Source organism: Galeopterus variegatus, unplaced genomic scaffold, assembly GCF_000696425.1.
Source record: "Galeopterus variegatus unplaced genomic scaffold, G_variegatus-3.0.2 Scaffold101, whole genome shotgun sequence".
NCBI lineage: Eukaryota > Metazoa > Chordata > Mammalia > Dermoptera > Cynocephalidae > Galeopterus > Galeopterus variegatus.
Genome location: NW_007726212.1, coordinates 84,522 through 103,096, shown reverse-complemented (window position 1 = coordinate 103,096; position 18,575 = coordinate 84,522). Strand labels below are relative to the sequence as shown.

The window sequence follows — 18,575 nt, the reverse complement described above, 5'->3', positions numbered from 1 at the left end:
TCATTTAAATCTCTTTACCCTCCCCCATTTGTGATATAGTTTTCTTAAACATTTCCTTTACATATGCTGAAAACCACACCAGACAGTGTTATAATTTTTGCTTCAGCCATAAAACTTAATTTAGAAAGCTTAAGAGAAGTGTTTAGTGTGTGCTCATATTTTCACTCTTGCGTCATCCTTCCTTCCTTCCTGATTCCTTCTTTTATCCTTTCCTTACTTATGAAGTACTTTCTCTAGCCATTCTTTCAGAGCAGGTCTGCTGATGACAACTTCTCTTAGTTTTCCTTCATCTGGGAATGTCTTGATTCTTCCTTGATTCCTGAAGCATATTTTTGCTGGTTATAAAATTTGGGGTTGACAGTCTTTTTATCATAGCTCTTGAAAAATGTATTACCACTTCCTCTGATGGTTTGCGATGAGAAATCTGCTGTCATTTTAATGGTTTTCCCCTTATAAGTGAGATGTCATTTCTCTCTCATTGTATTCAAGATTTTTTCTCTGTCTTTGGTTTTCAGAAATTTGATTTTGATGTGTCTTGGTGTAGATATCTTCGGATTTATCCTATTTGACGTTTACTCAGCTTCTTGAACCTGTAGGTTTATGTTTTTTGCAAAAGTTGGGAAATTTTTAGCTGCTATTTCTTTGAATACATCTTTGGACTCACTGTCCTTTCCCTCACCTTCTGGACTCCAAAAACACAAATGTTAGATCTTTGGTTATAGTCCCACAAGTCCCTAAGGCTCTGTTCATTTTTTTCAGTCTATTTTCTCTCTGTTGCTCAGACTGGGTGATTTCTACCATTCTCTCTTCAAGTTCACTACTTCTTTATCCTCTTGTCTGTATTCTGCTGTTAAGTTTATTCATTAAGGGTTTCTTTTGGTTACTTATTTTTTTTTCCAGTTCTCAAATTTCCATTTGGTTCTTCTTCATATCTCCTATTTCTTTGCTGAGACTTTATATATATATATGTCTGTATTCTGCTGTTAAGTTTATTCATTAAGGGTTTCTTTTGGTTACTTATTTTTTTTTTCCAGTTCTCAAATTTCCATTTGGTTCTTCTTCATATCTCCTATTTCTTTGCTGAGACTTTATATATATATATTTTTTATTTGTTTCAAGTGTTCATAATTGTTTGTTAAGACATTTTAATGATAGCTGCTTTAGAATCCTTGTCAGGTAATTCTAACATTTCTGTCATTTTGGTGTTGGTATCTGTGTCCTTTCTCATTCAAGTTCGGATTTTCCTGGTTCCTCGTATGATGAGGGATTTTGATTGAATCCCGGACATTCTGGCAGTTATGAGACTCTAGATGTTATTCAGATCATGGATTTTAGCAGGCCTCCTCTGACACTGTGCTAGTGCCCCCACCCTTCATTACTGTCAGGTGGCTGTGAAAGTCCAGGTTCCCCGATTGGCCTCTGTTGACACCGCAGGGGGCGGAGCACTTTGTTGTTGCTGGGTGGGGGTGGGAGTTCAGGATCCCCACCAGGCTTCCACTGACACCAACCCAGCAAGGCTGTTGGTATACCCCGCTGTCTTGCTAGGCTGCCCCTTTCCTGGTCCTTTGACTAGAGAGAGTGGAATTTTCTTGGGGCTTTTTTTGGTCTACATTTGTTGGTGTTTTGGGGTTATCAGCTTTTCTAGAACCCAGGATGGGGTATATGAGATTAAAAGAATACCCAGGGAACTCCCCACCATATTGTTCCTCAGGCCCCAATGTCCCTAGCTGGTCTGCCATATTTCCTTCACTTTTCAGTGTTTTCTTATGTTTGTTGTATGAATGATGTCCAGGATATTGAGTTGTAATGAGAAGGAAGAATATGGAAAAGTTTTATCTACTCCATCTTTCTAGAAGCAGAAGTCCTTGGGATTGCTTTTTCATTAAAAAAATTTAATAACTTTATTGAAGTATAATTACATACGATAAACTGCACATATGTAATATATACAATTTGATAAATTTTGACATGCATACACCTGTGAAACCATCACCACAATCAAAATAATAAACATATCCATGACCCTCCAAAGTTTCCTGGTGTCCCCTGTGTCCCTTGTGATCCACCCCTCCTGCCCTTCCCCATCTTCACACTTCTTCACTCCCTCTCTGTAGGCAAGCACCGACATGCTTTCTATACTGGAATCATACACTATGTACTTCTTTTTGTGGGGGCAGGGTGGATGTCTGTCTTCTTTCACTCAGAATGATTATTTTGAGATTTATCCATATTTTAGTATGTGTCAGTAAGTCCTTTATGCTAAGTAGCATTCCATTATATGGCTATATCGCAGTTTGTTTATTCAGTCACTGCTGATGGACATTTGGATTTGTCTTCCTATCCTTGCCAACACTTGGTATAGTCAGTTTAAAGAATTATGTTAGCTATTCTAATAGGTATATAGCAGCATTTCACTGCATTTTAAATTTGTATTCCCCTAGTTAATGGTTTTGAGCTTCTTTACATGTGCTTATTTGCCATCTTTAAGGGAAAACAAACTGTTTTCTTCCCTGTACTCACACCCAACACTTCTGTGACCAGATATGTGGGGTTTTAATTTTTCTATACCAAGCAATTCTCCAATTCTCTGCAGTCACCAACTGGGTGTCCCACAATCCACCTGGAGATACCATCAGATCCCACAGCTTAAGGGTTCAGTCCCACAAGATTGCCCCCACTTCATATGCCAAATGCAAGTACAGGTTGTCAGCCATGCTTCTGACGGACCAGCTATATTATCAAAGGTTCCCAAGCCTGCCCCTCAGGTTTGATCATTTTTAAGAGTGGCTCACAGGACTCAGGAAAAGAGTTTACTTACTGGATTACCAGTTTATTACAAAGGATTCACCTCAGGAGCAGCCTGTGGAAAAGGTGCATAGGGCAAGGTATGGAGAAAGGTACATGGAGCTTCCATGCCTTCTTCCGTGCCACTCTCCCAGTGTTTACCAACACCTCCACATGTTAACCAATGCAAAGCCCTCTGAACTTCGTCTTTTTGGGTTTTTATGGAAGTTTCATTATGAAGGTATGGTTGATTAAATCATTAGCCACTGGTGAGTAATTCAACCTCCACTGCCTCTCGTCTCCACGGAGGTCAGAGGTTGGAGGCTGGAAGGTGAGGCTGAAAGTTCTAGCCTTCTAGTCACTTGGTTGGTTCCCCTGATAATATCCCCAATCCTGAGGGTACAGAGGAGCCCCCAGAGAGGGTCATCTCATTAGCATACAAAAAGTTATGACTTGGAGATTCCAAGGGTTTTAGGAACCATGTGCCAGGAAATGGGGACTAAGAACAAAATGTGGATTTCTTATTATATCAAAATATCACACCTTCCATATATGTTCTTTGGTAAAGCGTTCAAATCTTTCATCCATTTTAAAATTGAGTTGTTTGTTTTCTTTTTCTTGAATTTTGATAGTTCTTTATATATTCTGTATATAAGGCCTTTATCTGACATATCCTTTGCAAATATTTTCTCCCAGTCTGTGGCTTGTATTTTCATTACCTTAACAGTCTTTTTCAAAGAGCAGAAGTTTTTAATCTTGATAAAATCCAGTTTATCAATTTGATCTTTTATGAATTGTGCTTTTGGTGTTGTGTCTAAGAAATTGCTGCCTAACACAAGGTCAGGGTTTTTTCTTGCTTTTTTTTCTTAGCAGTTTTATAATTTTAGGTTTTACATTTACGTATATAATCATTTTGAATTAATTTTAGCGTCAGTTTTTTTTTTTATTTTGGCTGGCCAGTATGGAGATCTGAACCCTTGACTATGACCTTGACGTTAAAACCACGCTCTAACCAACTGAATTAACTGGCCAGCCCTTGAATTAATTTTGTATATGGTGCAAGGTATGGTATAGATTATTTTACTTTTTTTACAGATGGATATTCAATTTTTCCAGCATAATTTATTGAAAAGACTAGCCTTTCTCCATGAATTGCCTTTGTATCTTTATTAAAAATTTGATGTCTATATGTATGTGAGTATATTTCTGGACTCTCAGTTCTATTTAATTGAACTACTTATCTATTTTTACAGTCTTATCACACTATCTTGATTATTGTAGTTTTATAACATATCTTGAAATCAGCTCTACAAATTTGTTCTTGTTTTTCTAAGTTATTTTGACTATTCGAGGTCCTTTGCACTTCTATATGGATTTTACAGTCAGTTAATTTCTACAAAAAATCTGCTAGGCTTTTGATTGGGGTTGTGTTGATTCTGTAGATCCATTTTGGGAAAATTGGCAATTCTTACTATTGAGTCTTTCAACCAATAAGTAATGACATATCTCTCTGTGTACTAATGTCTGCTTTAATTTTTCCCATTAATGATTTTTAGTTTTCAATGTATAGGTCCACATTTTTGCCAGATTTATCTTAAAGTGCTTAATATCTTTTAATACTATTATAAATAAATCTTTAAAAATTTCAATTTCTCATTTTTTTGCTAGTATACAGAAATATAGTTGATTTTGTATATCTATCTTGCATCCTGTAACTTTGCTAAACTCATTTATTAGTTCTAGTAGCTTTCTATAGATTCCATAACATTTTCTACATAGTTGATTATGTTAATGAGTAAAGAAAACTTACTTCTTTCTTTTCAATGTGGATGACGTTCATTTATTTTACTTGTCTGTTGCACTGGTTAGACTGTCCAGTACAATGTTATGTAAAAGTGGTGAGAGTGGGCATCCTCGTGTTGTTTTTATCTTAAGGGGAAAACATTCACTTTTTTAATAATTAAATATGATATTAGCTGTAGGTTTTTGTAGATACTCCTTATCAGATTGAGAATGTTCCCTTCTATTTCTACTTTGAGAGTTTTTATCAGAAATGGATATTTGATATTATCAACTGATTTTTCTGTATCTATTGAGGTGATCATGTGGCTTTTCTTTTGTGGTTTGTTAATATGAGTTATATTGATTGATTTTTGAATGTTAAACTAAGGTCAATCCCAAATTTACATGATGTGTTTATTCTTTTTATATATTGTTAGATTTATGTTGCTAAAGTTTTATTAGAGTTTTTGCATCTACGTTTGTGAGGGATATTGGTTTATAGTTTTCTTGTAATCTCCGTGTCTGGTTTGGATATCAGGGTGACGCTAGCTTCATATAATGAGTTGGAAAGTATTCCTTCCTTTTCAGTTTTCTGGGAGAGTTTATACAGAATTCGTATTATTTCCTTTATAAATGTTTTGTAACATTTACCAGTGAATCTTCATGGACCTTTTTGATCTTTTCCCTGGCTAGTGACCTGGCAGTTTCCTTGTGGGAATGTTTTAAGCTATAAATCTAATTTCTTTAGTAGGTATAGGGCTATTCAGGTTGTCTCTATCATCTTGAGTAAGCTTTGGTGGTATGTAACTTACAAAGAATTTGTCTATTTCATCTAAGTTGTTTAAATTAGTTACACAAAGTTTTTCATGATATTGATATATTATGCTTTTAATATATGTAGAATCTGTGGTGTTGTATCACTTCATTCCTTATATAAATAGTTTGAATTTTCTTTCTTACCTCATCATTCTGATGGGAAGTTTATCAATTTTATTGATATTCTCAAAGAAATAGCTCTTGGTAGATCATGGTACTGACAACACAAAGGTCAAGGGTTCAGATACCCATCCTGGACATCTGCTCCACACAAACAAACAAACAAACAAACAAACAAAAAAGAGATAGCTTTTGATATAATTGATTTTCTCAATTGTTTTTTCTGTTGTTTATTTTATAGTTTTCTGCTCTGATCTTTATTTTTTCTTTTTTTCTACTTACTTTGGATTTAATTTGCTCTTCTGTTTCATTTTTCTTAAGGAGGAAACTGAGGTCATTGATTAAGATCTTCCTTATTTTCTACTAGAGGCATTTTCTAATATAATTTCCACTAAATACTGCTTTAGCTTCATTTCACAAATTTTTATATTGTGTTTTCATTTTTGTTTAGTTCAAAATACTTTCCTTTCTGGTTTCTTCTTTTAGCCATGGATGATTTAAATGTTTATTATTTAGTTTCTAAACATTTTGGGGTATTTTCCAAAGATGTATCCATTATTTATTTCTAATTTAATTCCATATGGTCATAGAATACTTTATATAGCTTGAATCCTTTTGAATTAATTGAGACTTGCTTTATGGCCCAAAATATGGTTTATCTTGGTTAGTGTTCTCTTTGCTCTGAAAAAGAATATGTATTTTGCTATTGTTGGTTGAAATGTTCTATAAATAACAATTAGGTCAAGTTGATTGATAGTGTTGTTTAAATATTCTAAATAATCTAAATATCTAAATATTCTAAAAATCAGTACTTACTCATTTTTCTGTCTATTTGTTGTGTGAATTATTGAGTGGAATAGGTATTGAAACTTCTGACTATAATTGTGGGTTTGTCTGTTTCTCCTTATAATTCTATTGCTTTTTGCTTCATGTATTTTGAAGCTTTATTATTAGGTACATAAACATTTCAGATTGTTATGTCCTCCTGATAAATTGATGCTGTTATCATTATGAAATAGTCTTCTTTATTTCTTCTAATATTATTTGCTCTGAAATCTACTTTGTTTGGTATTAATATAGCTACCTCAGATCTCTTCAGATTAATGTTAACATCAATGTTCAGATTAATGTACCTTTTACCATTCTTTTGCTTTTAACCTATTTTGCATCTTTATGTTAAAAGCAGCCTTTCTTTAGTGTGTAGGCAGCATATAGTTGTGTCTTGCTTTTTAAATATAATCTGACAAAACAAAACAACAAAAAATAAATTAAAAAAATTTAGTGTAACCTGACAATCTGTTTTTAAATTGGGGTTTTTTAGACCATTTATATTTAATATGATTATTTATATAGTTAGGTTTAAATCTGTCATTTTGCAATTTGTTTCCTATTTATTCCATCTGTTTATTCCCTTTTAGATCTTTGCTGCCTTTTACTGGTTAATTGAATTTTTTATGATTCAATTTTATATATATCTCCTTTTTGTTGGCTTATTAACTATAACTCTTGTTTTGTTATTTTAGTGATTGCTTGTGTTTATATTATACAGATGGTCCCCAATTTACAATGGTTCAACTTACAATTTTTGGACTTTATGCTAGTATGAAACTACTGCGATTTCAATGAATGTCAAATTTTGAATTTTGATCTTTTCTCTGGCTAGTGATACGTGATACATGAGACATTCAGCACTTTATTTATCTTAACCCTTGAGTTGGTGTTGTCAGCACCATGCTCTCCCAAGTGAGCTAACTGGCCATCCCTATATAGGGATCTGATCCTGTGGCCTTGGTGTTATCAGCACCACACTCTCCCAAGTGAGCTAACTGGCCATCCCTATATAGGGATCTGATCCTGTGGCCTTGGTGTTATCAGCACCACACTCTCCCAAGTGAGCCACGGGCCAGCCCTAGGTTCGTTATATTAAATGCATTTCCAACTTATGATAATTTCTACTTACAATGGTTTTGTAGGGATGTAACCCCATCATAAGCCGAGGAGCATCTGTACATCTTTAATTAATTATAGTTAACTTTCATGTGATATTATTCTATCACTTACAGAACTCTACAGTAGTATTGTGATAAACAGAATAATGCCCCCCCCAGACATCCATATCCTAATCTCTGAAATATGTGCATATGTTACCTTACATGAAAAAGGGACTTTGCAGATGTGATTAAGTTAAGGATCTTGAAATGGTAAGATTATCCAGATGGGTCCAATGTATGTGTAGGTAAAAATGATACAGTGAAAGAAGGGGCCATGAGCCAAAGAATATAGGTGGCCTCTAGAAGCCAGAAAAGGTGAGGAAACGGATTCTCCCCTAAAATCTTCAGAAGGAATGCAGTCCTGCTGACACCTTGATTTTTAGCCAGTGAGACTGATTTTGGACTTCTGATACCCAGAACTGTAAGATAACGAATTTGTGTTGTTTTAAGTCTCTAAGTGTGTGGTAATTTGATACAGCAGCAATAGGAAACTAATACAGGTATGCTTCTTTTTTTCCCCTATTGACCTTTGTGCAATTGTTGTTATTCATTTTATTTTAACATATGGTATAAACCTCATATTACATTGTTATTATTATTTTTTAAATAGTCAGTCATCTCTCAAAGAATTTTAAATATCTAAGGTTTTTTTCCCTCCAGTAAAGAAAAAGAAAAAAGAGTATTTTAAGTAATAGGGAAGATGTCTTGTATAATTATTCATGTACTAAACCATTTCTGATAGTCTTTATTCCTTTGTGTAGATCCAGATTTAGATCTGATGTTAATTTCCTTATGCCTAAAAGACTTCTTTTAAAATTTCTTATAGTGTCAGTCTACAAATGATGGATTCTTTCAGCTTTTGTATGTCTGAAACTATTTTTAGTTTGACTTAGTTTTTTGAAAGATATTTTTGCTGGGTATAGAATTCTAGGTTGACAAGTTTTTTTTTTTTTTTTTTTTTTTGGTACTGTAATGATATTGAACCACTCTTTTCTTGCTTGTATTGTTTATGATGATAAATCATCCTTATCTTTGTTTCTGTATATGTAACATGTCTCCTTTCTCTGATTGCTTTTAATATTTTTCCTTTTTCACTATTTTTGAGCAGTTTTGATTATGATGTGCCTTACCGTAGTTTTCTTCATGGTTTTTGTTTCCAGTTTTGTTGTGCTTCTTGGATTTACAGCTTTATAGTTTTCATCAAACTTCAGAAATTTCCAGCCATTATCTCTACACATATTTCTCTTTTCTCCTCTCCAATTTCACATATATTAGGCTGTTTGATGTTGTCCCATAGATCATTGATGCTGTTCTTTTTTCTGTGGGTTTCATTTTGGATAGTTTCTATTGCTGTTTTCAAGTTAACCACTTCTCTTCTGGAATGTCTAATTTGACCATTAAGTCCATCTGATATGTTTTCATCTCACACATTGTAGTTTTCATTTCCAGAAGTTAAATTTGAGTCTTTAAAAAATACATATTCTAAGTTTTTACTAAACTCTTAAACATGTAGCTCACAAATAATAACTGTTTTAAAATTCTTGCTACTAATTCTAACATCAATTTCAGGTCTGGGTAAGTTTCAATTGATTGATTTTTCTCCTCTTTATAGGTAATATTTTCCAACTTCTTTACATGACATAATTTTGGATTGGATGCCAGACACTGTGAATTTTACCTTGCTGGGTGCTGTATATTTTTTTATTCTTATAAATGTTCCTGAGTATTGTTTTGGGATACACTTAATAAAGAGTTTGATCCTTTCTTGTCTTGTTTTCAATTTGTTAGGTGGAGCTGGAACTGTACTTGGTCTAGTGAGACAAGACTCTTCCCTATCCAGTACCCCATGAATTATGATATTTTTCATAGTGGCTGGTGGGAACAGACTATTCCTGGTCCCTTGTGTACACTGGGCACTGTTACTTCTAATCTTTTTGGGTGGTTCTTTTCTAAGTCTTGGATAGTTTCTTCACAAACCTGCACTCAACAATACTGAGCTGAATACTTGAAGGGGACCCTCTGTGGATCTCCATAGTTCTTTCTTCATACAGCTCTTTTTGTTTACTATTCTGTCCCTTGAATTCTAGTCACTGTGGTGTCCCCAGACCTTCAGCTCTTTCCCTTCAACTTAGACTCAGGGAGCCTGCTGGGCTGTATCATTGTCCCTCCTCTTTGTGCTGCAATCTGGAAACTATTTCAAGGCTATAAGCTGGGCAATCATATGGCTTATATTGTTTGTTTCCAGTGTCTCAGGGATTACTGCCCTTCAATGCCTGATGTCCAGTGTATTGCAAACTGTTGTTTCATTTTTTTTCTCTCTTTTGGTTTCAGGTAGTGGCTAAATTTAGTCTTTATTTTCCATTGTAGTCAGAAATAGATGTTAGTTTTTTATTTTAATTTAATTTTACTTTAAAATTGTGTAAAATATTTGCATAGTTCTAAAGTCAAATCTATAAAGCATGGTATATTTAGAAAAAGTCTAGCTCTATCTTCTCTTTAACCCTGTTCCTTTCTTCTTCCTGTAGGCAACTTCCTCCTCCTCCCCCTCCTCTTCATCTTCTTACAGGTTGATTATCCTTTTTCCTAAATGTTTGGGACCAGAAGTGTTTTGGAGTTTGGATTTTGAAATATTTGCATATATGTAATATGTCTTGGGGATGGGACCCAAATCTTAACAGGAAATTAATTTATGTTTTATATACACCTTATACACATAACCTTAAGGTGATTTTATACAATATTTTAAATAAAGTTTGTGTACATCAAACCATCAGAAAGCAAAGGTGTCACTATCTTAGCCACCCATGTGGACAGGTTGAGGTTGTTTGGCATCACTATCATTTCTGATTCTGAATTTATGTGCTATGATAAGCAATCACTTACATTTATTGACACATGAGTACTTAACAGTAAAATATATGACATACCATTCATACAGTGAAAAAATATGGTGTTGATAACATCAAGGTTCAGGGTTCCATCCCTGTACCGGCCAATTGCCCAAACAAACAAACAAAACAAAACAATGTGTTCAAGGTAACGAGGCAGCACAGTGACATCACCAGAGTACGTGGGGCTGCTGAATAAACTGCGTGTTGTGTGCTTTCGTTTTTCTTATGACATCACATGAGATCAGGTGTGGAATTTTCCACTTGTGGTGTCATGTCAGCCCTCAAAAACTTTTGGATTTTGGGGCATTTTGGATTTTGGATTAGGAATGTTCAGGCTATACTATTATTTTGTTTTTGTGCTAAGTAGCCTTTTTTTTTTTTTTTAGTTTTTGGTTTATCTTTCCATTAAAAAGAACTTATGCAAACATATAACACATATGTTTATGTACGTATATGTGTGTATACCCATTTGTTAGATAAATGCTGTATATCATACACACCATTCTCCGCCCTGCTGCTTTTACTTAACAATATATGCCATTGCAGTGTATACTTTTCTGTTGGTCTGTTTTTCTTTTAACAGCTTTGTGACAAGACATTGTGTCTATATACTATTGTTCATTTAGGTCTTTATAGATGGACATTTGGATTGTTTCTAGTATTTTCCTAGTATAAAAAATACTAAGTGATACATAATTTTTTATTTTTGCACGTGAATCTGTGATATAGATTCCTAGAAATGGAATTGCTGGGTCAAAGGGCAAATACATATGTAGTTTTGCTAGATATGCTGAATTCTTCGTTACAGGGTTGTGCTGTTTGCACTCTGCCAGCGGTGGATGAGAGTGGCAGGCATATTTCTATCAACAGCATAGTTCAATAGCACAGTTGAATGCTTAGTGTCAGGGTGAGAACTAGAATTATTGAAATAGAGGCTGGCGTGAGGAGCACTTGTCACAGATGTTGTAGAGATGATTCTTATATCAGGCAGGGGTCAGACCCAATAACTTCTGAGTTCCCTCCCTACATTGTAATCATATTATTCTTTAAAAATATTCATCTGATGAATTTAGAAAGTAAATCGTGGTGTTTTTTTTGCTTCTCCATACATTTTACATGCCTTATTACAATGCTTTGATATTACCAGTATGCATTTCTCTCTGAGCAATTATAGTTGGTAATGTCATAGGAAAGGAAAAATAAATTCCACAAGAAGCAGTTTAGTGGGAGTGGGTGGTGGGCTGGGGCTGTTTTCCTGCATGGCTTTGGTGTGGGTATCTGTTTTCCAATAATGGCAGGCCTCTGGGTTTCAATCCTGCTGTGTCTGGGCCAGCAATAGGATGGCTCAGTGGGGATTTAGGTAGGATGTAGAGAGGTTTTGCACATGCGCTGTGGGCTAGACTCCCCTTGGGAACTGTATGATCTTGGGCCAGTTACTTAATCACTGTCAGCCTCACTGTCCTAAGCCTTTAAATGCCTCATAGGGTTGTTGCTACAATGAGATAGTAGTGAATGTGGATGCTAGCCTTGCACAAAGTGAGAGCTCAGTAAATGTTAGCTATTGTTACTGTGTCAGCTTTGGTTGTGGTGGCAGCTGTGAGGAGCTTGGGAGTCCCTGGACCAGAAGAGGTAGGCAGAATTCTGGATTTGAGGTTTACCTTGTCAGGGAAGCCTTGACGCAAGGGACACTGGAATTGAATTTTAGAGAGAACAGAGGGAGAACATTGGGAGAGCAGGCAGGAAGGGGATGGTTGGTGGGCTGGACAGAGAGTTGGGCTGAGTCCTGGAGTGTGGTGCCACGTGCCCATCAGGGAAGACAAGGCGCTGTGGCCTGGGTTGGTTCAGGAGGGCTTTACTGAAGAGGTGGGCCTCGAAGTCAGGACAGCTTTTAAAGGGGCCAAGAGAAGAGGTGAGGCAGAGCACCAGGGATGCTGCTGGTGTAAGCACTTGTGAAATGCATGCCCACTCAAGACCTACCCAGGGGCTCATGGCTCATCCCTTCAGCTCTGTAGAGTTGCTCCAAATTGGTGTTTTCAATCACAAACACTGATGGAACACCTGTTATGTACTGGGCAGGCCTTGAGAATGTAAATATGAGTAAGATGAGATCTGGTGCTAAGTTCGTTATGTGGCAGTTTTTCCAGCTCCAACTGCCTTGGTGTGTCTCCGATATTCTGGTTCGGTAGGGTTGGGCTAGGGCCCAGGCATCTGCCCTTTCTAATAATGCTTATGCAGCTCTGATGCCCAGTCTTGGTGAAAATTCCCTGGCTCATGTCATTATCTGTTTATAAACATGGAGGCTGTTAATGACCCATTGTGCTGACACGTGTGGGAGCAGGATGGGGGGGAGCTCTTTAAATGGCACGGAAAAGCCTGGAGAGGAGCCTCCTGTTCCATTGGCAGCTGCGTTTGGATTCTTCATTTGGAGCCTTTGATCCTGTTACCTGGTTCTGAGCAGGTGTGGTCATTACCTCTCTCCTCCCACCCACTTCCTCTCTAGTTCCTCAGCTTCTTGGTTGACTTCTCTTCAAACCCAAGTGGCTATAAGGGATGGAGGCTTGGGATGCAGGTGATTCTTGTTCATTGTTGGGACAGAGGGTGAACACATTGGCATAAGTTACAGGAAGGTAGATTTTGATTCAAAATAAGGGTGGGGTGAATCTTTTTATCATGATAAAAGTTGGCCAACAGAGGGACAGACTGTCCTGTGGAGTCACAGGTTTTTGTTGTCGGGAAGGTTCAGCAGCAGCTGCGGGTCTGCCCCTCTGAGTCGCTGCAGGGAGAGCCCTTTCCTGAGCGGGCTTGAACTGCCGCAGTTCAACTCTGATTGGGGAAGAGGAAGCTGCTCCAGCTCTTTTCTTCCCCACAGCATCCTTCCCTTTCTTTTCTATCCCATTTCATCTTCTGAATTCTTAATCACTCATGCTGTGTCTGTTAGAGAGGCTCAGAACACTCAGGCTCCACCTGCTGAACTTGAGCAGTGTGGATACTAAGCTGTTTGTCTGGAGTCAGCTGACTGTGTAGGCATCAAGCCCAACATGCCACGTTTTTCTACGAGCCCGTTCTCCCAGCGAGTGTATGAATTTCTGTGCGGCTGTGTGTGTGTGCGTGCGTCGTGCCTGTGCTTGCACACGGGCATGAGTGTTGTAACTGTAGTTGAAGCTCAAAGTAACAGAAAAGCAGTTTGCTCAGTGGGTGTGCAAATGGAGGAGTAGCAGTGGCCTTGGTTACCAGGGAGGACTGGTCCCCCCTCTTGTCTCCTGCCTCCTGTTTCCCCTCGTCTGTATCCACCTGTAGCCCCAGGCTTATTCCTCAAGGTTAATTTCCCTGATAGCAGCTGTGTCTCCATCCTTCTCTCCTCATCCTTCTTCTATCACACACACACACACACACACACACACACACACACACACACACACACACACACAGGCTTTGAGTTGTGTACCTCCTGTTCTAATGAGATAAACAACATAAGTCTCATGAGGCTCTGCTTTTCCCTCCACAAGTGGAACTCGGGCTGAATGTGTTGGTTCTCTAAAGAAACCCTGGTGCCTGTCAGCCTTGCGAGGAGGTGAGGAAGGGAATAAGGATTGTTGAGACAAGGTGGATTCCAAGCAGACATCAAAGAGAAGGCTGTTTCCACCCTTGTGGCTAAAGGACCAAACAGCAGCATGCGGGGGCAGGGTGGGGGACCTTGCCGTGCCATGTGGGCAGATGCCAAGAATCGTCTAAGTCAGCTAACTCGTAATAACAACTGACATTTGTAAAGTCTTCGTGGTTATAGAGAATGTCCTCTTGAATATAAGTTAATCCCCAGGACAGTCCCTGCGAGGTAGGCATTACTAACTCCCTTACCTTACAGGCGAGGGACAGGCTCGGGAAGGTGTTGGGATATTTCCCAGGACTCATGTGCTCTTCCTCTGCACCGTGGAGCTTCTTCAATCCACCAGAGAAAGAATGAAACAGAAACAGTCTCCTCTTCTGGACATTCAAACTACTTATAAAATGGACTCTCCCAGGAGAGTGGGCTGACAGCTACAAGCAGGGTGGCCCGAGGCTGCCTCGGCACCACTGACCAGCAAGCACAGACACTGTAGTCTCAGGGAGGGGGTAGGACCTAGACAAGCATTGGCATTTTCAAACTCTTGCCACGCAGACCTTCGAGAGTGCTCGTGTGGACTGGCTCCTTCTCACTCACTTACTTTGGATCAGCAGCCTATGGGGCAAGAAGGAGACCCGAGGCACGGAGACCGCCATGCTGGGGCTGGTGGGCTGGACTCAGTTCTGGGTCCACCTTCTGGAGTCCCTCTTGGACGGTTTGGATCCAGGTAGATGAGTCTCCTGTGGTCATGAACAGCAGGGCCAGTGGTCATTTCTATATTTCTGAGTCTGGTTCAGTGATGGTTGAATTTATGTGATAAGTATTCCTTATGCCTGCCAAGCACTGTGTGCTAAGTGTTGGGGAATACTGCAGATGGATGTGGTTCCTGCCATCCTGGATCTTATAAAACCAGTAGGGGAAACAATCTAGTAAGCAGGTAATTAGTTATAATGCCTTGGGGAAATACAAGGAACCTCAGGATCCTACAGGAAAGACCATTAAACCAGTCTTGGTGCATCAGAGAAAAAATGCAGTGACTAGATGATGCTTAGACATCCAGAGGTCCTCACTTAGACATTGGAATGATCTACAAAGTTCTTTTAAAAAAAATAGTTGCCCAGTTCCCTTGCCTACCACATTCAAGTCTGGCATGGGTTTTGATCATTGGTGTTTTTGAGAAGTTCTCCAGGGGATTTTGTTTTCAGCCTGGGTTAAGAATCACTAACCCCAAATGAGTGGGGATTAGTGGGACCAGTTCTGGGACGTGGAGTAGTGGGCCAGTCCTTGTACTTGGCCTTCTCTGGGATCCTGGGGAACACCATTTCTGGAGATGGCCTGCACAAATGGAAGGGACCCAGAATCAATGCATCCATTCAGGAATTACAGGATCAGGGATGACATGGTCCTGGAGTGAGCCACACCAGAAACATTGAGCCATTCCCAGTGATGCCTTCCCTCAGAGGTCACAACAGACCTCCCAGGGGAGGGATGGCAAGCTTACCTTATTTGGTTCATTTGGTCACCACAAGTCTGGTCCTCAGAGCTCAGGGAGCTCAGTGCTACAGGATTCTCCTACTCTGCAGAATCCCATGAAGCAGGAACCCCCTAGGCTCTGTCACCCTAAATGATTTCTAAGAATCAAAGGGGGAGGGGGCAGAACCTCCAACTTGTTTATGGTTTTGCAACCTTTAGGAGTAGCTGTGTGATTAAAATGATGCTTTGCACTTTATTTATTTATTTTTTTTGTCTTTTTCCGTGTCCGGCAACGGATCGCAACCCTCAGTGTCGCCCCCGTACCGGACCGGGACCGGCAATGGGATCGCAGCCCTCGGTGTTGCTCCCGCGCCTCGCTCAGCCAGTGAGCGGGAACCGGTCTGTATGTGGGATCCAAACCCTCGGCGGGAGCGCCGCCGCGCTTCCCAAGCGGTGCACTGTAGCAGTGCGCCACCGGGCCGGCCCGATGCTTTGCACTTTAAAGAGACCTGAACATTTTGGTTCCTTTAATGCGGGGATAGTTGCCTCCATTTGGGACCCAACCCAATAAATGGGTAGAGGTGACTAGTGAAAATGGAAAATGAATGAATGGATATATAGCAGCAAAACGTATGTGGATTTTCTTTGCAAAGGCACAGAATGAAGTCAGTTTCCTTCTTAACTTTTAAGGGCTCCAAGGTAGAAGCCAGCGAATGGGAACAGAACTGATGTTTTCCGAGCCTGGTGGCCCTAGGTAAATGCAGGGACACTCTCATGTGAAGGTGCTGACAGCTAACAGCTGTTGCCTGCCACGTTTATCTATAGAAGACAGAGTTGTGGCTTCATGTGAAGCTGGAACATATTCGTTCATTCTTTCAACACATATGTAGTTGGATCTTCTACGTGTTAGGCACAGTTCTGGTTCTGGGGATTCTGACGAGAGCAAGACAGAAAAGTCCTGGTCCTCACTAGGCTTTTCTCCCTGGTGGGGGTTGGTTGGTTGGCTGCTGGTTTATTTGGGGGCCATCTGACAGCCTTTTTAGACTGCAAATCACCTAGCCAGTCTTAAGCACCTTCCTCTTACCCTTAGCCTTCAGCTCCTGCCCTTTTCTCTGGGAAAAGACTGTGGTCTAGTGTGGAGAGTCCATGTTTCCCCAAGGCCTCTGGCTGCCACACTATGTGCCACAGGAGCCACAAAAGTGTTGTCTGATGAGCAAGAGGGATCCTTATGGGGTGCTTGGCATGACAATGATGCTTGTGGTGTCAAAGGCCAAATATAAATGGAGACCGTCATTGTGTAATGGTTTGGTACATAAGTCCAGCCACTGGACTCCTGCCCACTTCTTTATGTAAGGCCCAGAAGGTGGGCAGGGATATGCAGATGTGCTGGCTCTGCAGGCCGTGGAGCCTGCTCACCAGAGTAGCCTTATATTCTCATGGAGGTTGCTTAGGGCTCCCTTTGGCTTTGGTGAGCTGCCAGCAGCCATCAGTAGGTGGGAGAAGCCAGTAAGTAGATCTGGCTCCTTTGATCCTGTTCCCTTGAAATTCTTCTCAATCCAGGCTGTCCCTAGTGTAAGCCAGCTGCCTTCTGTTGCTCCACCTTGAACAGAAACTGTTTCACTTGGATCTGGACAGAGGGGCAGTAGCTGGAGACCCCACTGCCTTGAAAATACTGTAGTGAGTTTGACTCTGGAAATGTCCCTCTTGTGGGCTGAAGGTCCCTTGGATGTTCTCTCCAGTCTGGGAGAGCAGAACTGGTTTTGGTAAAGGTGATGGCTGTTTCTGGCATGGGCTTGCTGAACAGCATGATGGAATAGACAGAGCAAATGTCCTGGGGTTAGATGACATAAATTCAGCCTTGGCTCTATTGTCAACCAGCTGTGTGACCTTGACAAGTCACTTTGCCTCTCTGGGCTTCAGTTTCTTCTCACTGTGAATGACAAGATTAGTCAAGGTAGTTTCCAAAGCCCCTTCCAGCCTGGAGCATTTAATTTTTATGTTGTCTCTGTCCACAGGCCTCGCCCCAGGCCAGCTGTATACATACCCTGCGCGCTGCTGGCGCAAGAAGAGACGATTGCACCCGCCGGAGGATCCAAAACTGCGGCTGCTGGAAATAAAACCTGGTCAGTGCCCTCTGGAGCTTGGCTGGATCCATGATGGGAGAGGTGGGGAGGGCTGGGCTGGGCCCAGGACAAGGGTGAGTTCTCCTTTGTCTGTAGAGCTAAGGTTTCCAGGAGGGTAAACATGCCCACTGGTGCTCTGTGTCCCTCTGGGCCAGCTCTTGTGTATAAACATGTCTGTGTGTCCACCTGAGCTTCCCTCCCCTCTGGGCATCTTGTGGCTTCTCCCTCCTTTTGTCTCCCCTCTTTCCATCCCAGGAGTAAAGCAGGAGCAGCAGGGTAGGCCCAGGCCCAGGGAACTGACTTTCCAACAGAACCAAAGGAGCTGTGGCTCCTTTGGGTCATCCGATACCTTCCTTGTGGCCTCAAGTAAAGAAACCTTGTCCCAGGTTGCGTGTTTCTAGGGAGAGAGTACAGTGGAATCTTTCCCCACTTGCCCTGTATAAACTTATGAATGTCTTACACAGAAAGGGGTCAGTTTGCTAAAAATAGAACTTGCCTTGGATACAGAAGTGGAAGAATTTAAGCTCAAAATCTACCTCTGGGTGATGCAGATGGCTTTGTGGCCATGTGGAAGGAACTGGTTGGTTGGTTTATCTTGACTATTGATTTATTCTTACACTTCCTACTCTGTGGCTATCTGCAGCCAGGCCATGTGATTGCCCCCAGGTCCTTAGCTTTAAGGGAACCTCCGTTTTTGGGGTATTGAGGATGGGACATGACTCAGGATGGTGGGAACAGTACTATCCAGTGGTGCAAATACAGTGTTGACACATTTCTTCCCGCTGTCACCAAAATGTTGCAGATCAGTGAGGCTGGCTGCCTGGCAGTGTTACCCCACTCCTTCCTTCCCACACTGACCCCTTGGGCTGTGTTTGCTCTTCAGAATCTCTAGCTACAGTCATTTGGAGTGTTTTCACTCACAGTTCTATGGCTAAGACTGTTTTGATTGTTCGCTTTAACCCAGGTTTCACTTGTGTTGAAGTTTGATTTCTTA

The 18,575-nt window shown here is 40.1% G+C and overlaps 1 protein-coding gene across 2 annotated transcripts in view; it reads left to right on the top strand.

The window, feature by feature from the left end:
- The window catches only part of DPF3 (D4, zinc and double PHD fingers, family 3), a 202,692-nt gene that overhangs the window by 117,581 nt on the left and 66,536 nt on the right, over positions 1-18,575 (top strand). For both annotated transcript variants that reach the window (XM_008583824.1, XM_008583818.1), the window contains exon 3: positions 17,474-17,581. In XM_008583824.1, coding sequence (XP_008582046.1) covers positions 17,474-17,581 — 108 coding nt within the window. The remainder of the gene's footprint in view (positions 1-17,473; positions 17,582-18,575) is intronic.